General features: G+C 37.0%; 1 protein-coding gene across 1 annotated transcript; it reads right to left on the bottom strand.

Moving 5' to 3' along the window:
• Positions 1-25001, bottom strand: ARHGAP11A (Rho GTPase activating protein 11A). The gene is made up of 12 exons (XM_046009706.1): positions 24137-25001; positions 20672-20742; positions 18560-18656; positions 17387-17640; positions 16601-16764; positions 16268-16414; positions 10004-10078; positions 9082-9249; positions 5909-6038; positions 4868-4976; positions 2918-3056; positions 1-2514 (listed from the first exon to the last, which is right to left on the bottom strand). Exons 1-12 carry the CDS (start codon positions 24263-24265, stop codon positions 929-931), a joined length of 3069 nt encoding a protein of 1022 aa, XP_045865662.1. The 5' UTR covers positions 24266-25001; the 3' UTR covers positions 1-928.
• Positions 25002-27119: the final 2118 nt, after the last annotated feature.

A 27119-nucleotide genomic window follows, 5' to 3' on the forward strand; every position in this document is an offset into this window, starting at 1 on the left:
TTTTCCAGAAGGTTACCTTTAATGTCTATGCTAAATAAATAACATTTACACACCAGACAAAACCATCATAGGCTTTTATAAGAATCAAAAGTTAAGAATCCAAGTTAAATATACAGAGGTACATCAACTATTTTAAATTATAAAATCAAGTGTGTGCATGTAAGAAATCACCTTGATTAAAAATTTCCAAGCTTAATTATTCCTCCTTAAATAATTTTAAATTCTCTATCAGACAAAACAGCTATGAATGTATTTGTGCAAATTAACTTTAAAAACATAGTATGGCTCAAAAGTCATCAATTACTTCTGCAGCATCATTCTATAAGAGCATACTTGGGTCATTATTCTGCTTTAGCCGTTATTTAGTCCAAGTGAACACAATACACAACTACGGACAATATAAACCTAATTATTCTGCCCCACACAGGAGTACAAGATTAAGAGGCTATTGAAGAAAGTTAATTTTTAGGGATTTTGGCCAAAACCATAAATATCAATGTAATTAAAGAAATAAGATTTGTAAGGCTTATCTCTTCCCTTTATATTTTAGAAATTTCTTGTAGAAACCTTCTCTGACTTAGGAGGAATAACAGGAAATAAGACAACTCGTTTCACTTTTTCTATCACACGTAATACAAAATTCATACAATTTTCAAAAATTAATTTCTCATAAACCCAGCCAACAATTTCTTTCAAAAAGCAAAGTATAACCTCTGCTTTAAGAGATCACTAGTTTAAATACTGCATAATTAAGAAAAACAAAAGTCATTTACACAAGCATAAGAATTCAAGTTGCTTGTGGAGTGAAATTAAAATCACTTATCTTCCTGAGCTAACAAACTAATTATCAAACTAATGCAGATTATCCTGCCAGTCCTATCGCCACCCGCTAATTTTATTTACATTAACAAGTATTAACATCTATCAATTACAAGTCTATAGGTTTACTCGTTGGTAGTAGCTGACCTTTGCCAATAGGATTTTTTGGAGAACCTTTATACCAGACCCTTTCTTTTTCTGATGGTTTCCTAAGGACCCTGTTATTTATCGCAGGAGAAAAGCCCGTATTATTATTTACAACAGATTTTAATATGTCATGATTTGTCAGGTCATCCAAAGGAATCTTAATTTGACCATCGGATACTACTTCCTGTTTACAAACTCTGGTAGACCCAAGAGAAGCATTATTGGAGTCTGGGTGCCTCTTTATCCTTGAGAAAGACTTGTAAGTTAACTCCATGCCTGATTTTGAAATTGCATCAATATTTGGCTGTTCACATGCTGTAAACTTCAGTTCCTTAGGACCTGATTTGGTACATGAAATCAAGGAATCCTTTGCTGTACTTTCTATACCAGAGGAAAGAGCACTGTCACAGCTTACTGATTTAACCAGAGGAGAAGACGCATCACCAAGACTTGCCAATTTCTGCCTTGCAGGTTGTCTGCTGTACTCCAACAAGGAGTTAATCCTTCTGACAGACTGCCGGACAGGTGTACGCTGAAACTTAAGAGGTGAGCGAACTTTGGTTCTGTTTGTTTCATTAAGAGAAAGCTTATTAAACCACTGTATGTGGTCTGACACCCTCCCGTGCTCTGCCATTTGTAAGCTCTCAGAGCTGGCTGTATGGCAGGTTTCCACCAGTGATGGCTGCCGAACAATTCTCATAGGCCTCGGTTTTGGCAAGTTTGTTCTATTACATGTAATTTGCTCTGAGGAAGAGGTGTCAGCTGGATCCTCCCTAGAAGCTGCACATTTCAGCAAGTTCTCTTCAGTCATATTCTCATTCTCCTTTAACGGAGCATTCAGCTTGTCCCTTACGGACTGCTGATTCTTTATGTGTTCATCACTAGGCAATTCTGGCTTGAGTGAATGATCTCTAAGTATATTCGAATGGATGCTTTTCTCATGTTCAATCTTCGTATGAGTTGAGTAAAATGTTATAGTTACTTCTCTATCTAATTTTTGAGTTTGATGTAGTGAGATGTCTTGTTCTGAAAAACTATTTTCATCTGTTTTAGTCTCATGTTCATTTGATTCTATCACAGTCAAATCATTAGTTTCAAATAGATTTTTCTCTGGGCTATATTCTGTAGGAGATGTTTCATTTAGCTTCACTTTCCCCACATTAGTTACTGATGACTGCCTGTGATTTATCAATGCATGAAGATTACTTCCGGATTCAGAAAATGCTTTCTGAATTTTCACCAAAGTCTCTGTGGTCAAGTTATTTTCATCCCCACTAAGAGAGCTTCCAGTTATGTCATTATTATGCTTATCATGTACGCTAGAAGGGGTGAGTCCATATGAACTAAGAGGGGACTTTTCAACTGTAGTATCAGGCTCCAAAGAAGGGCTTTCCACCTCAACATTTCCCTTGATCGGAGAACCTTCATTTGCAGTTCTTTCTTGAAAACTGGAATTACTAGGTCCCGTCCAAGACATCCGGTAACTTGTTCCATCTAGACGCTCTGGAGTTAATAAGTTTTCCTCAGACTTACTGATCTTTTTTGAACCTAAAATAAAGCAGTTCAGTCTTTTTAATAATTTATATTTGAAACGTATTTGAAATACTATTCAAATACAAAGCAGATAAAAGTACTGAGCATTAAATTTCAATAAATTAAGAATTTGTGTTAAAAGAAATAATTTTTTAAATAAAAAGGTCAGTTAGTTTTGTACTTATAAGCATTTTCGAATTGTTCAGACAAAAATACAATGCCAATTCAATTATTTTCACTATTCAAACATGAATTTTGAATTTCTAGAACAGTAAATTATTTTATGATAAAATAACTGAAGCTTATATGTTAATTATATCTAATTATATCTCAAGAAAGCCAGAACAACTTTTTCAGAAAAGCAATGAGACTACTCATTTACTTTTTGAGTAAAATTAAAAATATCATGTAACTGTACCTTTCTTTGTTAATCTTTCATCAATATCTGGGCTAAAAAGCAGACCTGTTTTTACAGACTCGATCCTATTTTTTAAACTTTGTTGATTTGCAAGTCGTCGACCAACATTTTCACGTCTGTCGACCCCAGAACACCCATTCTGTACAGAAAAGAAAAATTGAAAATGTTTTGGTTAAGAAATAAATCTAGTCAATTCAAATACTAAGACAAAATAAATTTTTATAGTGATCAAAATCCTCTACAGCTGATTAAAAAAGGTAAATAAAATTAAACAATTTCATACCAATCAAATATACTTGCATGCATGTTGACAAAAACTGTAAGCATTTGACTTGGCTATTACTTGATATTTTATAATCTAAAATAAAAACAGCCTCGCGTATTAACTAAAATAATTTCTTTTGTGATGACTCTGCGCTAGGACCTGCTCACAACAGTGAGTGAACAAAACAAAACAAACATACCAAAATCTTACCCTCAGAATTTACATTTTAGATCGGGAGATTTTGAGCAGGACAAGATAAACAGTAAATTATATTACATATTTTACAATATACAAGGTGAGAAATGTTAGGGAGAAAGTAGAGCCGAATAAGAAGGCTATGGTGGGGTGTCATTTTAAATAGAGTGATCAGAAGATGATTTGTGAATAAAGAAAAACGAGAAAGTCATAAAGATAAAAGGGGAAAGAACATTATCCCAGAGAGAATAAAGACCAGGGCAGTGTCCAAGACTGAAACCAGGTCTGGCACATTTGACAAACAGCAAGGAGGCGAGAAGCTGAGTGAGCAAAAGGGAGTGGGTGAGAAGAGGGCTCAGAAAGAGGCAGGCTGGTTCCAGTCCTGTGGAGAGGTACATGGAAACATAAGAATTTTATCTTTTTTTCAGAGTGAAATGAGGAGTCACTGGAAGATTCTGAGCAGAACAGTGACAAGGATCTAAAAGGGATTTAAAAGGATCATTTTGGCTGTAGTATTGCAGCAAGGAAGGCACAGGGAGAACTACTAGTAGGAACTTATTGCAGTAATCCAAGTTGGAGAGGACAGAATTTATAGAACATTAGAAATGTGGTATCAGTGAGAATTGGTCAGTCTGGATATACTCTAAAAGCAGAGGAGACATAAGATTCCCTAATGGTTTACACCGGATGGTGTGAGAAAGTGAGGAGTCAAGAATGCCTATATGGGTTTTGGCCTAAGTGACTAGAAGAATGAGTTGCCATAGCAGAGATAGTGAAGACTGCAGGTGGGGATGTGGTTGGCAGAGAGGGGGAAGGGTGGAGAATTAGCAGCAGTGAAGAAATACAACTTGTGAGCTCTATTTGGGACAGGTTACACCTGAGCTATCTATTGGATGGCCATCAAGTAGAGAAGTCAAGTAGACAGTTGTTAAGAAAAAGTCAAGTTGTTCAGGAAAGTATTTTGGGCTAGAGATAGAAACTCGAAGTCTTAAGTAAACATATGATGTTTAAAGCAAATGAGCACCTTGAATGAGTAGGAACAGAAAAGGGAAATCCAAGGAAAAGCTTTGGGCACCACAATGTAAAGAAATCAGAAAAGTAACCAATGAAGGAAGAAAATCATGAGTAAAGTGCCCTGAAGTAAGGAAGGAAAGCATACCAAAGAGGAGCAAGTGACTAGCCAGGTCAAATGCTGTTGACAAGTCAAGTCTAACAAGGACTGTTATTTGTCCACTGGTATGAGCACCATTGAAATTCTGGGTGATCTTGAGGGCAGTTGTATTGAGTGTTGGGGTTGAAAGCCTCATTGGAATTTAAGCAGAACAGAAAAGAAGGGAACAGTAGATATTAATTCATGTGTAAGAGTGTGGTATAAAGGGGAGTAGAGAACGGGACAATAGGTAGAGAGGCAGGGTTGAGAGTGTCTTTTACCATCCAGTCTACAGCTTTATGCTAATATGAACATCAATGAAATGGTGAAAGACACTTACCATGTCTTTGCTACTTTTCCCCAGACTAAATTTCAAACGAAGAGATCTTCGGACCTTTTCTTTACGACTAATCTTAGGAGAGAAGCAGCCTGCTTTTCCCGATTCCACTCTAAAAAAGCATGGGATTAAAAATGTCAGCAGTGGGGTGCCTGGGTGGCTCAGTGGATTAAAGCCTCTGCCTTTGGCTCAAGTCATGATCCCGGGGTCCTAGGATCAAGCCCCGCATCAGGCTCTCTGCTCAGCAGGGAGCCTGCTTCCTCCTCTCTCTCTGCCTGCCTTTCTGCTTACTTGTGATTTCTGTCAAATAAATAAAAAGATCTTTAAAAAAATAAAATAAATTAAAATGTCAGCATTAAAAAAAAAAACTTTTAGCATAAAAACTGGAGGCATTCTTACAAAATGCAATTTGAAAGTCCAGAGCGAATTATATTGCTAGTAATTAAACAGAGTAATAGTTTTCTAAAATCAGTTAAGTTTTAAGATTCCATATATGAACATACTATATTTGTATAATAAATGGCCTCTCTTGTTTATCACAAGAGTTACTTCATCACTTATACACCAGAATCATTAGAATAGACTAGCATTAGGGTGCCTGGACTGGCTCAGTGAGTTGAGAGTCTGACTTTTGATTTTGGCTCAGGACATGATCTCAGGGTCCTGGGACTGAGCCCCTTGGCTGGCTCCACACTCAGCGGGGAGTCTGCTTAAAGATTCTCTTTCTCCCTCTCACTCTGTCCCTTCCCCTCAAATAAATAAGTCCTTTAAAAAAAAGAATAGACTAGCCTTTAAATAAAAGGAAATTTAAAAATCACACATTATCAACATACAATAGGATTTTAAGCAAGCAAGGTGGCCTCAAATTAGAAATCATTCTCTGGAGGATATATAAAGGGCAGTCTGACTGATCAGACAATAAAGGCAGAGGGAATTTTTAAAAATTTTGACTCAAGTATGATTCTCAGCAGAAAAACAAAATATTTTATTAATTATATACACCAAATGTTTATCCAATGAAACAAAATGTCCTGGATTTATTACCTGCAAACCTTTTTGCTTGCAATCCTCTTACTTCGCCTTAGTACACCTGTACTGATCAAGTGGTTTCCACTGATGGCAATGGGAGAGAGTGAACTCTGAGATGATCCTTCTGGGCTTGTATCAAGGGGAACTATAAAAATAGAACCACATGAAATGTACCACCCATACTTCCTTTTTAAAGTACAAAATATTAATAGCAATTAGATTTCAAGGCTTAATTTCCAACCCTATGCAACAAAATCACATATTTCCGGGTAGAAACTTCAGAAGCCAAATAAACCCAATTCAACTTAAAAAAAAAAAAAAAAAATCAGTTCCTTACACTTTAGTTGCCAATTAAGTATCAGACTAAACATGACCTTTATATTAAAGTTCTGCTTTAACCTCATTTAACAATGGACTTCAGATTAATATAGGAAAAAATTATAAATAGGTGTTCTGTGGACTGTAGATTAATATAGCTGCCTTTATAAATTAAAAAAAGCACATATCTGTTATTATCCAAACTTAGAAACCAAACCATTTTCAGTTTTGCAGGTCAAATTTACTGAATTGTGGCGAGAAAGTAAAGCCAAAGAAAAATGTTGAGTTAAGCTCTCTAACTCTAAAACCAATAATACATTATATGTTAATTAACTGAATTTAAATTTTAAAAAAATGAAAAAAAAAAAACAAAAAAAAACAACCACAACCCACAAAGCAAACAAAACAAATAAGCAAACAAAAAGTGGGTAAGGAAGTTTCTCTGCAGTGGCCACTTGATCTCTGTTTTAAGATGGCTCCAGTTTTATTGGTTTTTCACAGGTCTGATAAAAATATTAGTAAATGGAGGGGCGCCTGGGTGGCTAAGTGGGTTAAAGCCTCTGCCTTCAGCTCAAGTCATGATCCCAGGGTCCTGGGATCAAGCCCTGAGTCAGGCTCTCTGCTCAGCAGGGAACCTGCTTCCCTTCCTCTCTCTTTGCCTGCTTGTGATCTCTGTCAAATAAATAAATAAAATCTTAAAAAAAAAAAAAAAATCAGGGGCGCCTGGGTGGCTCAGTGGGTTAAGCCGCTGCCTTCGGCTCAGGTCATGATCTCAGGGTCCTGGGATCGAGTCCCGCATCGGGCTCTCTGCTCGGCAGGGAGCCTGCTTCCTCCTCTCTCTCTCTCTCTACCTGCCTTTCTGCCTGCTTGTGATCTTTCTCTGTCAAATAAATAAATAAAATCTTTAAAAAAAAAAAAAATCAGTAAATGTAAACTACATTATTGTTATTTTTCTCAGTAATATAAACATAGTGCATGGTAATAAAAACTTATATGTTATTGCTCCCTAAGTTATTAAAACATAATTATTGTAATTTTGAAACTGAATCTTTCAGGGTGCCCAGGTGGCTCAGTCAGTTAGTTAAGCATCTAGCTTCAGCCCAGGACATGATTTCACGGTCCTAAGATGGAGCCATGCGACAGGCTCCACACTCAGCGGAGAGTGTACTTGTCCCTCTCTCCCTCCTGCTTATACTTCCTCTCTCAAATAAATAAAATCTTTAAAAAAAAAAAAAAAGAAGAAGAAGAAAGAAAAATGGTGAGTTAATATAATAGGATTATTTAATAATTAAATTTAATTAATTTTTAATTTAAAAAATATCATTGATTAAGCAGGCTTATACTAATGTTCCAGTGACACAAGAATGTTTAAACTACTTTTTGAGAGCTTGGAGAGAAGGAACCAAGAGGTTCATTTCTTGGAGCAAATATAATGCAAAGGCAGATAGAATTACAATTCATATTGGCCATCTGGAAACAGTTCTCCAAAGTGGAAAATACTTTAATTAAGAAAACACTAAGTTGGGGCGCCTGGATGGCTCAACTTGTTAAGCCTCACTCTTGATTTCAAGCTCAGGTCATGAACTCAGGGTCACTGAGGTCAAGCCTAGTCTCAGGCTCTGCACTGAATCTGCTTGAGATTCTCTCTCTCCTTCTCCCTCTGCTACTATTCTTTCTGTCTCTAAGACAGAAAACACTAAGTTAGTTTGAAAGAATTTAATTCTTAAAAATAAATAAGTAAAAAGAATTTAATTCTCCAACCTCTGAATACTGAAAGAAATACAGACAAAACTTCAGAGTTCTTATCATTACATTTTAAAAGACTACACACAGAGAACCTGTGAAGGACATAAAAAACAAGTTGCTATTCTGTTCAACTTTCTAATAAACAAGGACAATCTAAACTTCCTGGATAACAGAAACCAAAGGGAGGCTTCTGGAAAGATCTCTTAACTTAGCCAGCAAATTTAAAGTAAAACTCTCAACATTGTCTGAAATCAATAAAAACCTAAAAGAATGTCTGAAATCAATAAAAACCTAAAAGAATTAGAGATCACTCACTTTTTGATGACATGTGAAACAAATAGGAGATAAGAGGACTCTGGGCTTAGTTAGGATTTCATTTCATTTTGGGTTGATCATAACATTAACTTATAAGATTGACCATGGGCTAACTTGTATTCTAAAGGAGCCAACTCAATCTAAGGGCATACTAACAAAAATCTGGTAGTCAAATTAGCAAAATTATATTTTTCTCTAGAGGCTGTGGTTAGCCACATTAGGAACTTATAGGTCATTTGGAAGAAAATGGCTGAGCTGGCAAAGAATCTGGAAACCATGTCATAAGGAACAGCCAAATTATTAGATACCAAATTATTAGAGCTTTTATAAAATCTACTTGAGTATAAAACTAAAAAATATGCCCCCCCGCCAACTACACAATGGTTCCTCCAATGGCGGTACCCCACAACTCTGTGGACTGGAAAATCAAACTTTTTGACAACCTCCACAAGAGACAGCAATACAATCATAGCTATAAATCAGGAAGTAACTAAAATAGAATTCATGATATCCCATCACCTAAAACCTAAGCACCACTGCTATACACAGAAGCCCAAACTCTCATTCTAAGTTATTCATATCATAACTTTCCATAGGTGTGGTCAGTCAACATTCACATATACACATTAATTATACAGACCTAGCATCTATTTTAAAAGTTAGGGAACTTTATAAAAATTAAGAGATTTGATAAACAGAATAAAGCCATAGCTCCTAAAAGGGGCGACATTAATATGAAATAGCATTTTTCTCAAAATATGCATTCATGTTAACGTTTACAACTCAGTAATATAAATTCTATTTGCTACCTGATACTGGTGTAGAACTGCTACTGAAGAGGTTAGTTGGCAACAACTCAAAGTTAAAATTGTGCTTGATGGACTTCCTCTTCTTACTTGAGAAACCATGAGAGGAATCCACTGGCAGTTTACGTTTAGCATTTGGTGTAAGAATCGTGGGTGAGATGGATACTTGGGCTGAAAAAAAAAATTGTTTTATTTTATTAACTCTTTGGGGAAAAAAAAGCTTTTTTCTTCTTATAAAGCTATTACTTAGAGCTTACCAAAGAATGAGGGAATATGTTTACATTATCAAATATATGTTATAACTAAATTAATACCACCCAATTATTTAAAATGATAATAGGAAAGGCACAAAGAGGCAAGATTAATAGTAACTTAAACCAAATAGATTGAAAGATGCATATAATCCACATTAAAGAACATTAACATATGGAATAAAATCATAATCAAGGAGCTCAAACTGATCTACATAATAGTTTTGCTTTTCATCATAACTATTAACCACATAATTTCTTCAATCTGAAAAACAAAACAAATGATCATATTGTCTGTTATTCTGTTATTGGGCTGACTAATTTCAGCGACAAACAAATCAAGATAAAAATGGGAATATACATTAATAAACTTCTGGTTCTAAAACAAAAGTGAGATTTGAATTATTTTCACATATTCAACAGCATCCAACTTACATTCAACAGAAAAGCATGATTTGAAAGACTAAGTACGTAACAACAGACTAAAAAATTCTTACCTACAATTTTGGGTTCATTATATACAATGTAATTAGCAATGTCACAACACAATTATAATACAGTAACTCCATTGAAAATAAGATTTGGATTTGATTAAACCAAAGTAAGCTAGGTAATGGTTACTTTTTGTATAATACATAAATTTTCACTTAAAATTAAAAATACATAATACCTACCAATTTTTTCCTGTTGAGGTGTAACAGAGGGTGTTCTGTTAGATTTAAGTTTATTTAATGCTCCACTAACAAAATCTGAAATGCAAAGCACATATAATCATATAATCAATTATAATTTCACATTTACCTATCTTTCACCAATAATTCATATGATATTTGTGACTTTCCAGCATCTAAGTTTATGTCAGCTTATACATTTTAAAGTCACTTAAGGTTATGTGGAAGAAATTATTTCAAAATTGGAAAAAACTAAAAGATATATTTTGATTACATACATTCCCTACTTATATGCCTCTTTCTCAGAAAAAAAAAAAAAAAGACATACAATATAGAATGTGTGTAAAACAAATGTGTATAATGTACAGAAAGAGAATGGTAGAGAAAATTATTACTTGTTGAGGAAGAGAAGAAATGGCAACAAGAGAGAAAGCTTGGAAGGGGAAGCAAACCTGGACAGTGTTCTGAAGGATCAGCAGGTGTTCATTCAGGAGGAAGGTAGCATTGGGCAAGGTGAATAGCATATGCAAAAGCATGTAGGTGAAAAAACAGGATTTATGTATACTAGAAACCAGTAGTTTGATACTACTAGAGCAAACAGAGAGCTGTGGTATGGTAAGAGATAAGTCTTGTATGTTAGACAGAAAAAGGCCTGTTGTCATTTTAAAGAACTTGAACTTCTCTAGGGACAAAACAGTCAGATCTGCATTTTTGAAAAAATAATTGGCAGCAGTATGATAGAGGATTAGCAAACCATCTGAAGGTTCTTCTAAGTATGTTATTTAGTCATTCAACAAATAATTTATTTATTTATTTTTTTAAAATATTTTATTTATTTATTTGACAGAGAGAGATCACAAGTAGATAGAGAGGCAGGCAGAGAGAGAGAGAGGGAAGCAGGGAGCCCCATGCGGGACTCGATCCCAGGACCCTGAGATCATAACCTGAGCCGAAGGCAGCGGCTTAACCCACTGAGACACCAAGGCGCCCCAACAAATATTTATTTTGTACCTACTATGTGTCAAGCACATGTCAAATCAGACATGTCTTCACTTTCATAAAACTTATTCTAACAGAAAAAAAAATTTAAATATCAAGGAAATAAAAATACAATGACAAATGAGATCCATAGTTTGAAGTATAAATTTAATAAGCTTTACAATGGGGAATTAGAGAAGGTGCTAATGTGGAAGTGATATTTGAGATCTAAAAAGTGGCAATTAGCCAAGCAAAAGACAAAGATATGAACTAAGGCAGGAAGAGTGCAAATGGAGATGGGAATAAAGGTATTTCAGAGCTCAAAGTGACAAGACTTAGTGATCAGTGAGATATGGGAATGAGAAAAGAATAGATAAGAATACCTAGAATGCTGATTTTCATGACTGAGTAGACAATGATGTCACCCAAAGAAAAAGGAAATTATGCAAGGAAAAATTAACTATGTCTATGGAACACTGACTGAAATGGATATGAAATCAAGTTGTGGAAAGATCAGGAATACAGAAGTAGATTTGGTAGTCATCAGCCCAGCAATGGTAATTTTTAAAAAACTGGGTGGCTCAGTCTTTAAGCGTCTGCCTTTGGCTCAGGTTATGGTTCCAGGGTCCTAGGATCAAACCTCACATCAGGCTCCCTGCTCAGTGGAAAGCCTGCTTCTCCCTCGCCCACTTCCCCTGCTTGTGTTTCCTCTCTCACTATCTCTTCTCTGTCAAATAAATGAAATCTTTAAGGAAAAAAAAGAGAGAGAAAGAAAGTGAATGAGGTCATTTAGAAAGAGGGCAAAGTGTAAAAAGAAAGTCAAGTATAGAAGAATGGAACATTTAAGAGGTGGTAGAAAAAGAAAATCCAAAAAATTAGACAGAACAAGTGGAGGGATGCCTGGGTGGCTCAGGTCATGATCCCAGGGTCCTGGGTTCAACCCCTGTATCAGGCTCCCTGCTGAGCAGTGAGTCTGTTTCTCCCTCTGCCCCTCCCCCTGCTTGTGCGCTCGCGGGCGCTCTCTCACTCTCTGTGTCTCATAAACAAATTAAGAAAATAAAAAATAAAAAAGAACAGGTGGCTAAAGATGTAGGGAAACAAAAGCATAGTGTTATAAAAAAACAAACAAATAAATAAATCAGGAAGGAAATAGTTAAGTGGCCAAAGAGATTCTGAATGATATGGAAATTAAAAAGTACACACTGGATTTAGTGATATGGAAACTATGACTTCAACAGAAGTAGTCTCAGGCAAAAATAACCCCTAATTTTCAGCCACAATGAAATATAAAAGTTCTTTAAATATGTCTGTTTACCTGATTAATCACCAAATATCACTCAAAATAAAGTTCAACTACAGTCCACTTGTGTATTACTGAGAAATCTTACACCTTCAAGTGAAACAGGTACAAACCAGAAGAGACTGAACACCTTTGAAGAGCCAAAAATAGGCTATAGTCTAACTGGCAGGTAACGGCTAATAAAGCCAATCTTCATTGCACCTGAGCAGACAAACAAAGTTAATATGGAGAGAGGAAAAGAAGAAAAACGCAAGCCAGAGCTGAAGAGAGAAGAAACAACTGAGCAGCCACAGCAAAAGACACCACACAATTAGAATAGCACAGCAAAATCAGAAACATGGAAAAACAAACTATCCCCTCCATAATTTGAAACCATCCTGACTGCACCATGGGCCACACTGCAAGTACAGACCATCTTTCTAGAGAATGGAAAAATATGTCTCCTGACATACGCATTTCAGGAAGTACTAAACCATTAAGAGCACATTAATCAGGGGCACCTGGGTGGCTCAGTGGGTTAAAGCCTCTGCTTTCAGCTCAGGTCATGATCTCAGGGTCCTGGGATCAAGCCCCGCATCAGGCTCTCTGCTCAGCAGGAAGCCTGCTTCCCTTCCTCTCCCTCTGCCTGCCTCTCTGTCTACTTGTGATCTCTGTCTGTCAAATAAATAAATAAAATTAAAAAAAAAAGCACATTAATCAAATCAGCTCAACAATGTACCACTGACCATGAAAGACACTTATTTAGAACAATAATATAGAGGAGCACACACACTGGTAAGCACAGGTAAAACCAGGAACATATGATAAACCAAATCCTTCTTACTTATAAGAGTTTGCCCATGAAATACTATATAGATTCTTGGGCAAAAGTATTATTGAGAATTGCCGTACCCAGCATAAAACTATGCTAGACTAAGTAAGTCTCAGAATATCAAAAATAAAAGTTCCTGGAGTTTGGTTGCACAACAAAGTTAATATACTTAACAGTACTGAACTGTTCACTTAACACTGGTTAAAATGATAAATTTTGTTATATATTTATCTATAATTTAAAAGAAATCAAAAGATTCTTCAAAGCAAATGCAATCACATGGATGCTTGTAACATTGCAGAGTGAAATGAAAAAAAAAGGCTATGGACATTAAGGAGGGCATGTGAGGGGCGCCTGGGTGGCTCAGTGGGTTAGGGCCTCTGCCTTTTGCTCGGGTCATGATCCCAGCTTCCTGGGATCGAGCCCCGCATCGGGCTCTCTGCTTGGCAGGGAGCTTGCTTCCTCCTCTCTCTCTCTCTGCCTGCCTCTCTCCCTACTTGTGATCTCTGTCTGTCAGGTGCATAAATAAAATCTTTAAAAAAAAAATTTAAAAAAAAAAAAAAAAAAAAAGGAGGGCATGTGATGCAATGAGCATTGGGTGTTATATACAACTGATCAATTACTGTACGCTACACATCTGAAACTAATGATGTAGTATCTCTTGGCTAATTGAATTTAAATTAAAAAAAGGGGAAAAAAAGCTAGCTATAACACACAAAAAGTAAACACTAATGGTCTAGAACTCCTGAACAATTTCAAATTGCTAATGAAATCAATGCATTTTTATGATGCTTGACAAAGGCTATCTTAACCTGTTTGACAAAGTACCTCTGGGTTTAAGCCAAATATTAATAACTCGACTTATTCATTCTGTATTTTATGCCCATTAAGTAAAAACACTGGGCTGGATAAAATGTATAAACATGGCCTTTACCTCCAAAGAGCATTAAATATAAGAGGTAAGAGAGTCATGAATGAGAAGTAAATATAAAACCATATAAAAACTGTCAGAGTCTAGAATATTATGGAATGCCAGTGCAGAAAAGAGATTATTTTCCCATCAAAAAAACAGCAGGGGTGAAGCAAGCCTGACGAAACACTTAAACTGAATTTTGACAACTAGATATAATTTGGACAGCAAGGGTGGATGGAAGTAAAAACATTCTATCAATAAATAGGATAAGTAAAAAACCCCAAAGTGTCTTAAAAAAGATAAAAAATGCAGTTGGACTAAAGTACAGCAAATACTGCACAAATCTGAGAGAAGAAACAGTAGAAAGGCATGCTAAAGCAATCCTATGAAAGACCCTAATATCAGGCTATAAATATCAGTTTTATCAGTGAAGTTTCTGATGAGTATTGCGAAGACATGGCTGGAATTATATATTACGAACATCAGTCTTGACAGCAATAAGCAGGGCAAATTCAATGAAGAGGCATGAAGATCAATAAGGAGATTCTTACAGTAAAGATGACCCAGTAAAATACCACAGACAGCATCTTACAGAACCTGAAAACCATGAATATAAATGGTACATTAAGAGTTAGTCACCCACGGTTTAAAGCCTAAGTGACTAGTAAATGATGGTGCTGTTAACAAAAAGAAGGAATTCAAGAAGAACCAGTTTAAAGCGGGTGAAGATGATCTTTTCAAAATGCTGAGCTTAAAGCACCAAAAAAAAAAAAAAAAAGTGAAGATTTCTTCCTAGTAAGCTGTTACTAAAGTGAAACTGACATTTGTGAGACAATATTCACCTATTTTCATGCTATAAATGAAACTCTAGGGGTGAATAAAATCACAAAGGAAAAGAAGGCAATAAAGAGGATCTGTGTCTGAGAATACCTGCATTTGGGGTAGGAAGTTTATGGGATGAAAGTATATGTTCCAAAAATACATGTTTAAGTCCTAACTCCAAGTACTTGTGAATGTGACCTTATTTGAAATTAGGGTCTTTGTAGATGTACTCAAGTTAAGAAGATGTCATTAGGGTAGGCCCTAATTCAATGTAACTGGTATCACTATAAGATGAAAACTTGGATAGAGACACCCAGCGAGGAACCCATGTGACAACAGAGGTAGAGATCGGGTGCAGCTGCAAACCAAGGAATGACAACAATCAACAGCCACTACCAGAATCTAGAAAAAGCAAGATTAGTCCCTATAGGTTTCGCAGGGAACATGGCTCAGACAACAGCTTGATCTTAGCTTGTAGCCTCCCAAACTGTAAGACAGAAAGTTTTTGTTGTTTTAAGCCACTTTGTTACAGTAGCCCTAGGAAACTAGCACAGAAGATAATAGGGAAATCTACAAATAAGGCAAAGAAGAAACATAAGGCTGAATCATATAAGTCAAGATTTAAACAAGAATGGAACAATTAATAACAATTAGTTCTTATACTCAAAAGATGAGAAATTTCCTAAGACAACTAGAAGAATGGTCTCATTCTACTTGATCAAGGAGGTAAGAAATCTTACAACTGATTCCATCATGATGGAGTTTTAGGTCTTTTTTTCTTCCATGGTAATGTTTCCTTCATTAGTTAGTTCATACTTCTAAATAATTCACATCACTATTTCAAATCATGATCTCATGCCTAACTGTTCTCTCTATCCCAAATCTCAATTCTTTAAATCAAATAATTTTAGAAAAAATTATAATCCTGTAATGCCTCTACTCATAAACCTTCAACACCAATACCCAATATCCAGCTTCATGTTCTAATGTTTGACATTGAGTTCACCATGATATCCTACTAATCCTTAGGATAAACCCCTAACCCTAACCCTAACAGATTATTTCTACCCTACACAAATCTTTCTTTAGAGCATCCTTCCTAACTATGATAGGATACAAGTATTCTGATGCTCTACCCAATTCCCTTGGACTCTACCGATTTTTCAAGAAGGTTCAGTTTGGTTTCATCTTTGGAGTCTCTGATCACTACAACCCAGAGAACATTTCTCTTTTGAACACGTTTCACATTTATGCTAGAGATTTAGCATTTAGTATTAGATTGTATTGTCATTTTGTTTTTCACATGCACGTGTCATGTTTTTCCAACTATGCTCTAAACTAAGAAGGCACACACCATAGTGTGTGCTTCATTACATTTAAACACACTTTAGAGAAAAGCAAATTGCTATAGCTCCACAAAATGAGACTGCCACTGCCACTTACCTCCTACACTTTGTCTTCGCTTTCTTTTATAATCACTAGGAGTTTCACATTCACCTTCTTCAAAGCCTTCTAATGACGGAGTAGCACAGAGACCGTCAAGACCCAACATAGCTGGTATCTTTTCTTGGATAAAATCTGGAACATGTCCTAAACAAAAATGTTCAGAGTTAAAATTTTTCCTCTACTCTCCTTCAAAGTGTTCGAACAGTATATATCAAAATGTTCAAATAGTATATATATTTCTAATAGTTGTCTTCACATTTCACTTGGAGGAATCTGGGATCTCCTTCATTTAAACTAATCCTGTTACTTTATAATGTAACTACCTCTTACCAATATCTGACGCATAATCAATGAGAGTCTGCACCACTGCAGCCTGTAAGCGTAGCTTTTTTTCTGTGTTAGCAGACATCCTGTCATGTCCTTCACTTGTCTGAAGCAGATTTGGTGCAAATATTACTGCAAGATTGCTGCTATCCATCTTGTTCTCACTGGATCTTAAATGAAACAGGTTTTCTTAGATTGAGCCAAAGAGAAACATACAGACGTAAAATACCATTTTTGAGCACACTTTGAAGACTTCTTACTTTATCAGTCAAACACAAGTCAAAATAGTTATCCTTTATCCACCCATCTACAGAACCAGAAATTGCTTCTGTGTGTTTAAATATACATCATAAAAACCATGTTAACTATATAGTACACATTGTTTTTCCACACAAATTAAACATGGATATTTGATTTTCAAACCCACATACAGAAAAATTGTATTAAAAGGCTGCAAGTATGTCTAGAACAAGCAGGCTCACTGAGAGCAAGCAGAGGGAGGGGACAAATTTGAGAAGCAAGACACAAATATATCAAAAACACAGTAATTTGAAGTCATTCAGCGGACAAAGAATCCTACTAACACCAATAAGCCATTCATAATGATGACCTTAAGACAGTAAGAAAATACAAATCATTTGGCATATTGTTTCTTAAATTACATAGGGTATATTGCTTATAGTGAGGAAATTATTAAGAAACATTTCCATTCTAAATTTAATTTTAAGTTATTATCTATACGGGTAAATCTAGCTAATTAACAAACTGTCATTTCCTAAGACTTTTACTTACCTAAGGGAAACATTCCTGAGAAAGTTAAAGAAGTATCTTAATACATCAATTGTGTGGTCAGCCATAAGACAGGAGAGCAACAATGTAGCTTTATTCTTCTCCTCTGTTCCTAACTGTTGAGCTTTGAAAAGTGCTTCATGCAAATCAACTGGAAGGATGGGTTCTGGCAATTCTCTAAAAAACTGCTTAAGAAGTCCTGCAACATCACAAGGAGGTGCAGAAGACAGGCAACTTTCACCATGATCCAGTTTATTCTGAAATACATATAATAATCTTGAGCATTTGAGGGCTTAAGAGTTTATTGCAAATAAGATATCCCTTTGTGTACTTTAGAGAGCTTTAATAAATTTTTCTTAACTCTTGTTTTAATATACATCATGCCATTTAAGAAGGCTAAAAACTAAGTAAAAAAACATTTTTTTCATTTCCTATAGTACTTTATAGGAACAAAGGACCACAAATTTGAAAGTACTCTAAACTTTTAAAGCATTATATAGATTGTAGCAATCATTTCATAATATATACATATATTAAAACATCAAGTTGTATACCTTAAATGGTATTTGTCAATTATACCTCAATAAAACTGGAAAAAAGAAAGCATTATATAAATAATGAATCCTTTTTTTTTTTTGAGAGAGAGTGAACAAGCAAGCGAACACATGCTTGTGCATGGTTGGAGGTACAGGGAAAGGGAGAGGAAGAGAGAGAATCTTAAGCAGGCTCCAGAACCAGCATAGGGCTGGACACAAAGCTGGATCTCACAACACATGACCTGAGCCAAAATCAAGAGTCAGACACTTGGGGTGCCTCGGTCTCTCAGTCAGTTAAGCTTCTGCCTTTGGCTCAGGTCATGATTCTGGGTCCTGGGATCAAGCCCCACATCAGGCTCCCTGCTCGGTGAGAAGCCTGCTTCTCCCTCTCCAACTCCGTTTGTACTTCCTTGTTTGCTCTCTCTGGCAAATAAATAAATAAATCTTGAAAGAAAACAGCCACTCAGGCACTTAATCCTGTGTTAATTCCTTTTTAGAAAAAAAGTTTCTTCTGCCATGAAAAAGGCTCTTTGCAAATTAAATTTGTTAATAATTCATGTAATAGTTTAAATATTTCAATTCTAAAAACCAAATAAAAAAGCAGTACAAGTGAAAAATTATAGTTCAAGAATATGCTTACCTTTAGGGCTCTTAGACGAATAACAGATCCTGATTTCCTAAAAAGCCCCTCTATATGAATATGCTCTTCTAAAGATGAGCAAGCATCAACAAGAAAACTGAAAGAGAGAAATCTTTTCAGGTAGCTGGATACACATCTTACTAAATCTTATTCTTCTATCAAAGTACATGGACCAAGCACTAGACCCCCTTCGGAAGCTCTGATGTCACAAATTTCTTCAGTCTTTGTGATAAAAAGTTAATTCTAGTTGTTTTTCTTGCTTCCTAAATTCTTCTGTCCAGCTCATCTTTTTTCTGAGACAATTTCAGTAAGCTTGCTTTAATCCAACACCCTTCTTGATCCTAATTCATTTCTCTGTTTCCACTCAGAGCACAAGATGTGTCTTTTTTACTACCTCCACTTCATATCCCAGTTTCTCAACAGTCTCCAATCAGACTTGCACCCCTATTACTTCACAAAACAGATCTCATCTCAAATATCATGTAGATATTTAAGTAGATATTAAGGTCACCAATCCATGATAAATGGTCGTCATTTCGCTTGTCCTGCCAGCATCTGACACACTTAACCACCCCCTGATTTTCTTGAAAAAAGCTCTTTTTCATGACATTTCCGGTTTTCCTGCTGTCCCCCAACTATCCCTTCTCAAACTCCGTTTCTGGCTCCTCTTTTTCTGTCAGACCTCCTCATGCTAGTATGACCCCAGGCCCTAAGACCTTCTTTTTCTTTTAGATTTTATTTATTTGACAGAGAGAGCAAGAGAGAGCGCGCGAGCGCGTGCATAAGCAGCAGGAGTGGCAGGCAGAGGGAAAGGGAGAAGCAGGCTCCCCACTGAGGCAGGAGCCCAATGTGGGGCTCAATCCCAGGACCCTGGGATCATGACCTGAGCCGAAGGCAGATGCTTAACCAACTGAGACACCCAGATGCCCTCATAGCTTTAAATATCTATCATCTGTTACATTTGCCCGAAAATAAGGCAAGGTACTTTTCTCACTCTAACATTGCCTCTCAGAAAAGTCCAATACAGCCTGGTCCTTACAATCCTTCTCATACTTAGAGGTGTGTGCTCTATTTCTTTGTACTGAACAACTTTTTTTGTACTGAACAACTTTTAATCATCAATGTTGGCTTAAGTAGTTAACAACTGATACCACAAATTAGAATGGATGTTAGCAGCAAGCAACTGATAGCATTGTGCTGCTACACAATGGCTGAATGTCACAGGGGGTAACTGACAGAATTTAACTTTTGTCTGTTTGTTTAAAGCAGGCAAAGAAATTACAACAGAGATTTAGTCATCTTAATTGGGGATATGACTTTGCAATTCTAAAGGTAGAAAATCATTAAAGAAACAAACCTTTTATAGGTCATTTGAAAAGCAAAATAGTCAGTGCTTACCTTATGGAGATTGTGAATCAACACCTATATGCTGATTGTGAGAGAAAACTGTTCTAAGGTTGCAAGGTATTCAATAAATCCTTTTGGACAATGCATCAGTTAAAAACTTAGGTTACTGAACTAAAGTAGCCAGAATGAACCCTACTTTGGACAGAGGGGAAATGAATTAGTAACAGGTCAGATAGTTGCTTTGCCTGCTTCCTCAAACTATTTAAAATGTTAACTTCTCTACTAATTTCTGATGCACTTAGTCTAAAAGGTTACTTTTAAATAGTGACACAGGAAAGCTCAAGTGTTATGTAATTTATATTCAGAAATACTTTATTTAATCTTCGCTTAAATTTCTCTTATCCACAAAAGAAAAAGAGGGTAGTGGTGGTGGGGGAGGAACAGACTCTTAGAGAACTGCTAGGCCAAAACAAATGTGTAAGTCAATCAGTTATTTATTTTCTTATTTATCTTCTTTAAAGATTTTATTTATTTGAGAGATTGCCCAAGCATGAACAAGCAGGGGAAGAGGCAGAGGGAGAGAGACAAGCAGACCATCCGCTGAGCAGAGAGCCCAAAGTGGGGCTCCATCCCAGGACCCTGAGATTATGACTTAAGCAGAAGTCAGACACTTAGACTGAGCCACCCAGGTGCCTCTCGACTATTTATTTTTAAATGCCTAAATACCGGTTTGAAATATTTTTCCTCATCCCAGACTTAGCTTACCTTGGAATGTGTCCATATTCTGGTACAACAGAATGGGGCAATGCATTAAAAGGTACTCCAAATATTTTACCCTAAAATGGCAAATTCAGTTATTCTAACACAAATATTAGGCATAATGTAAGTTTTCTTAAATATTAAGCAAATTAAAAACCTCAGGAAATTAAAAAAAATAGAAATAATTAAGAAAATGAAAATATTACAAGTAACTTTGATAAAAAGTAACTACTATATGCTAAACATTCCCTTAGGTACTGGAAGCACAAAAATGGTCAAGATAAAGTCATTGTGGGTGGGGGGATGGGTGAGATAGATGAAGGGGATTAAGACCACACTTATGATAAGCACAAAGTAATGTACAGAATTGTTGAATCACTATACTGTATACTTGAAATTAATGTAACAACTGCATATTAGTTGTACTGGAATTAAAATTAAAATAAACAAATAAAGTCATTGCCCTAAAGCAATCCAATCCTATAATGGAAAATCAATCCAGTTAGTGCTTAGGAAATCCTTAAACAAAATTTGGCCAAAACACTAACATTTTCTAAAAATACTATGTTTCTTTCAGTAACCTTATGAACACTGACTTTCTACTTTCCTCTGTCACCTTATAAATACTAACATGAACAAAAGGCTAAGTTGGTTGGTAATGGTAATTCTTGTCACTCATTGAATACTTCTTACAGTTACATCTGAGGTGTGTTTTAGACCAGATTTTCTTTTCCACATTCTATGGAAAACTGCTAGTCAAACTGTTCTGACCAAGGCAGGGATTCCACAAACATTTAATTCAAATTTCTTCAACTACTTTGAAAAATATTTTTTTAAAGTCATATTCAAATGTATTATTCATATTCAAATTTAATACATTGAAATCCCAAGAGTAAATGTGTATATTACACACTTCTTAATAAAGAACCTGCCACTACCTTTATGCATGCATCTGAACTTCTTAAAAATGTGTCATTGTTTAAGAAGGTTGTAGTTTGCAGTGGACTTAAATACAAGCCTATATATATCTGCTTATACAAAATTTATACAAAATTAAATAAGTGGGTCTACCCAATCTCATAAACACTAATTTAGCTTAGATGTATAAGCTCTCCATGAATGCGCCTGAAGCACTTATGTTAAGAAATCATTCAGCACTGTTAATTATTCAACAGAGTAACAAAATCTTACTAGTCTTTTTCAAGCATCTGGCTCCCTTTAATTGATAAATGTAGAAGACAGTATAGTGCTTAAGAGAGTGTGTTCCTAGTGGCAAGGCTGCCAGGATTTAAACCCTGGCTCTTCCACTTATTAGCTGAATGACCTTGATCAAATTAATTCTTTATGCCTCAGTACCTTCACATAGGTCCTAAGTCAAAGAGTTGTACAGAAAATTAAATAAATTAAAAGATGTAAAACATTTATATTAGTCTCTCACATAGAGTAACTATTCAAAGAATATTTGTTGCTGTTATAATTATCATTTCTAGGTGAGCTATTAAAAAAAGACGCTAATGTGGAAAACCCTTTTTTGGGTAAATCAGAATTTTCTTGATACTGTGCAACCAAACAAAATGCAAAAATCTGATGCTGAAGCTGATTATAAGTCTACAGAGGTCTTACTTACCTAGAACTCAGGGGGTTTTCAGTCAAGTGTATTATTCTCAATATTGGCCTCATGATAACAATTTCATAAAATAAAATAGCATGTTTCTAAAATTTTATATACTGGACTATCACTTACAATTTTACCTTCAAAAGATTTCTAGCACTTTTCTTTAATAGCTCAAAACTATTATTAGCTAACAAACACGATAGAGCCAAAGAAATCTAGTTTTCAAATATTACTTATCCTGTTCCCATTCTTATAACATAAAGATCTTCTGTGTTTCTTTATTAGAATGTTTCTATTGTGATTTCCAGCCTACCAATTAGGATGTCAACCACTGATTACCATAACAACTATCATTAGCGGAATAAGTGGCATGTGACAGGTACTGTGTTGGTCCTATCTACAGATCTTACCATTTTTAAATCCCCTAAATAACCCAAGGAGAGATACTATCATACTATTATTCCCACTTTACAGAGTAGGAAACTGAAGCATAGGAAAATTAAACAGCCCAACATCATACATCTACAGTAGGAGTAAAGCGGGATTCAAACTCAGGTTTATCTGACTCTAAAAGTAGGTATGAATTTTTAAAAAAATTTTATTTATTTACTTGAGAGAGAGAGAGATAGTGAAAGAGCCTAAGGAGGGAATGGGAGAAGGAGAAGCAGGCTCCCCACTGAGTAGGGAGTGGGACCTGGGGCTGGATCCCAAGACTCTGGAATCATGACCTGAGCCAAAAAGACAGACGTTTAACCGACTGAGCCAGCCAGGTGCCCCGGTGAAAAAATCCAGATTCAAATTCTTTCGTATACTTACAAAACCAACTATATTTGAAATCTTGAAAAAGCGGTTTTTCAGTGAGAAGAAATCTCTCTAGTTTATAAATATAAACATGTATGTTGCCAATAAGCTGCAAACAAAATTTTCTCCACAATGTATAAGCAATTAAGAGGTATACAAATGAACTGTGTTAGTAGCTTTCTTATCCAAGTACTTATTTTCTCAGAAATTGTAAATTAAGAGCTATGCAAATTTTAATAGTTTTCATCTCTAAATACTTAAAAAATACCATATAATTGGCAAATACATTTAAAAAACATGCTTTATATTCAACTTATTTTTCACAATGAAATTCTTGGTGATACAGTATTTTCATTCAAAATCCCCTTACTTCGACCACCCATAGATCAAACAGCTTTTTAATTATCCCATTCTGCCATCTCAACTTACTCACTTTACAAAACAGCTTTATAACCCAAAAATTACCAAGCAGCAAGTTTGTTTTTTTCAAACCAGTGTACATGGAGGTATTATCTGAAGCCTGTTTCGAATGCTCTTTCACATCTTATCTATTGACTTACTTAGAAAACTTATTGATCCTCCTTGTCCCTTTACAAATTTTATTCTAAAACTGGTGGTGGTGGGTAATGTTCGTCTCCCTTCCCACGTGGTACTTGTTCAAAATAAATTGGCAGTATCTGGAGATATTTTTAACTGTCAAAACTGGGAGATGCTACTGGCATCTAGCGGGTAGAAGCCAGAGATGCTGCTAGACATTCTACAATGCACAGAACAGCCCTGAAGTCTCATCTCAAAGAGTTAATTTTCTAGTTCCAAATATCAACGTGGTGAGGTTGAAAAACGCTGCAACTTTCTCAGTGATCAAAAATCCCTGTAAAGAATCAACAATGTCATTCTTTAAATTTCAGTAGTCGACCATCTGGATTGAATTAGTCACGCCTAGCCACATTCTCTTTGGGATCCACACATAAACATTTCAGCATGAACCATAATAGTGATGGTACAGGGTGGCCTTTCTTTTTTTTTAAACCCAAACCTCTTCCCCCAGAACTTACCACTATTTCCGTGGCTGCTGTTTCATGTCTCCTGCGATCGCACTGCCCACGGCCGCTCTTGACTTTAATGCCATAGACCGCCCGAAGCTGCTGCAACAAGGCCAACCTTACCAGCCTCCGATCCCACATCCCGGACACGTCGCTCACTCTCCGAGGCAGGATCTGAGTCCTGACCCTCGTTCGCCACCAGGTCTTCCAATTTCCAAACACTCTCAGGTTTGCACTCTGCTCCGCTGCCTTCTGGCCAAGTCTGGCACTGCTCCGGCCCCGGGCCCCAGCCACTTCCACGGCTTTTCCCTTGGTCCTCTATTCACTTCCACGAAACCTTCTCCTACTTCCCTCTGATCTAACCACACCTTACCTTTCCCTCACTTACACCGACCTTCTTTCTCGTCACTTGATCCCTTCAGCTCCTTACACACACTTCCCTTCTTTCTCCCTGATCCTTTCGGTTCCTTGTCCGACGCCTGTTACCAGCTTCTCACCACTTCCGGCCACTTCCTAAGATCCCGTTTCCTCCAAACCTCACTTCGCCCTCGTCCTTTCCCAACGGTAAAGACCCTTCTCCTTGGCCCTTCTGCCCCGGCACGCTCAGCCGGGCGTTGGTCTCTCAAGTCCCGGGGCCCCCAGCCCTAGCCCAGCCGCCGGACCAGCCGACTGCTCAGGCGCCTTTCCCAGTCCCGGTCCCCGCCCGGGCTGGTCGCCGCCGTCACCCCGTTTCACAGGCTGCTCCTGCCCTCCCTCAGTAGCCGGCCTGCGGTCCCCGGCCTGTACATCCCGGTGTGCTCACTGAAGCCACGCAGCTCTCCCCATGCCTCCGCCTCCACCGTCTCAGGCCCTGGAGCCACGACCGTACCACCCTCACTTCCAGCCCAGGCTCAAATGGCAGCGCCAAACAGCGCTCCGCGTTCTGATTGGCCCGCTTCTCGTTTCAAAATCAGGACCTCAGAGAGTGGCCAGGAGCTGCCTGTCTAGTGAGACAAGGGCAAAGGGGGTGCTCACGAAGGGCGTGGTGGGCAAAACTAAGAAGTATCGGGGGGGAGTTAATTTGCACTTGCTTCTTCATAGCCATACTTTTGGAGGAAAACACTTCTTAGAGCGTATTTTAATACACCTGGCCCACGACGGAGACAATACATTCGGGGAAATGTAATAGACGCCCATTCTTCTTGGCTAAAGCTGAAAGCCCCCTAACGGAGAAACCGGTTCTACGGAACCCGAGGTGAGACAACCTGAGTCAGGGTTCACAAACGCTTATTTGGATAACTCTAAAGCAGGATTTTTGGAGGTTACCTCGTCTTTAGAAACCGGTCCGTGTTTGGGGAACTGATAGTGATGCTCAAATCTTAGCACACAGGGAGTTAAACACCCAAAGAAGACCTGTCCCGGGGGACTTGAGTGCGGGAGGAATGCGAAGTCTGCGGGAGGCGGCAGCTGCAGAAGCGGCACTCGTTGGGATTTGGAGTAAGGAGCTCGGCTCAGTGCCCACGCCTGGCTGAATTGTTGGTGATACTGTTGACGAACAGGACTGCACAACCGCAGCGCTGTATCTGGGCTGCTTTAACATTCTCAGACAGCAGCGATCCCATCAAGATGTACTTTTTTTTTTCTGGGACGTGATTCATTTAGGGCAAGAGACTTCTTCTACTCAATTTAAATACAAGCAATAGAGCGAACGTTTACTGTCACTCCGCCTCACCCCCAGGGAAACTCGGTGCGAGTAGCGACAGAACTTCACCTGCCTTATCCACTGTTGCAGCCCTATCGCCTAGCAGTATTTGTCAAATGAACGAATTTAAGTAGAATCATTTTAGAATCATTTTGCTCCTTTTGGAGTTCAGTCCTTGGGTAGTCTACCTTTCCTAAATCTAAAGACGATTTCCAGAAGAAACGGGAACAAAATGGAAGTGAAGCATTTTTCTGTATTGTAACAACTATTGAGCGCCTACTGTGCAATATGGTATAAGAAGAGCAAAACCAGACAGTTTAGGGGAAGAGAAAATTAAACAATTATATTAGTGGGGGTATAATTAATCAACAAAGAGGTGTAGTAAGACAGGGAATACTAGTCTATGATAGAGTATAGTAAAGATCCTTGATGCAGAGAGGGGCAACATATCAATGATCGATCTGAAGAATCAATAGAAATTGGTAAAAAGTGAAAGTGAGGTGGTGGAGTGGGACCAGCATTCAGGAGATAAAAGCACTGCAGAAAAGCCATCGATTTTTAACAGGAGCCAGTGCATCAGAGACTAAACTGAACCTACTCTTACTCGTTCCTTTTTGCTTCAGGAATAACTTTTAAAAATTACTTAACTTAAAAAAAAAATTACTTACGTTGTCTTTAGCCTCCTCCCTCCCCCAAACTTCACATTGTTTTGGATTTTAGATGTGCCAGATTTCCTTTTCTTAAAGATCGAACACTGCTCTTGAACCTTAAGTGCCTTTTCTGCGTCATACTCCTTTTTTCAAAGCTGAGCTCTTTGATTTTATTTCTTTTGTCTCCTTCCTTTTAAGATGAAATTATTGGTTCTTAATGATAGTAATGTAATTACATATTTGCCTTATCCATGTATACATATATACACACATACAGATATATAAAACTAAATAATAACAATATTGCTAAATAAGACTGCTGGGTGAAGTTTAAGTTTGTGCGCTTCTTTTTGTCCTCATGCTGTGTCTCATAGGATGTACTAGCAAAGTACCCTGTTTTAAATGAACTGGACATAGTTCTTCTCTTTAGTTATATGTAGATAGATGTTTATTCAACTAGGCCTCTATGGACAGATACATGGGATATTTCCAGTCTTTTGGTATTACAAAAGCTCCATGTGCATATACAGTATGCTTTTGCTAATGGCTCATTAGCATAGAGTCCTGAAAATGGAATTGCTAGGTAAAAGAACATCTTATTTTGTTTAATATTGCCAAATTCACCTTCACAGGGGTTGTGTGATTTTTTTTATTTGTTTGTTTA

Source organism: Meles meles, chromosome 6 (genome assembly GCF_922984935.1).
Source record: "Meles meles chromosome 6, mMelMel3.1 paternal haplotype, whole genome shotgun sequence".
NCBI classification, from domain to species: Eukaryota; Metazoa; Chordata; class Mammalia; order Carnivora; family Mustelidae; genus Meles; species Meles meles.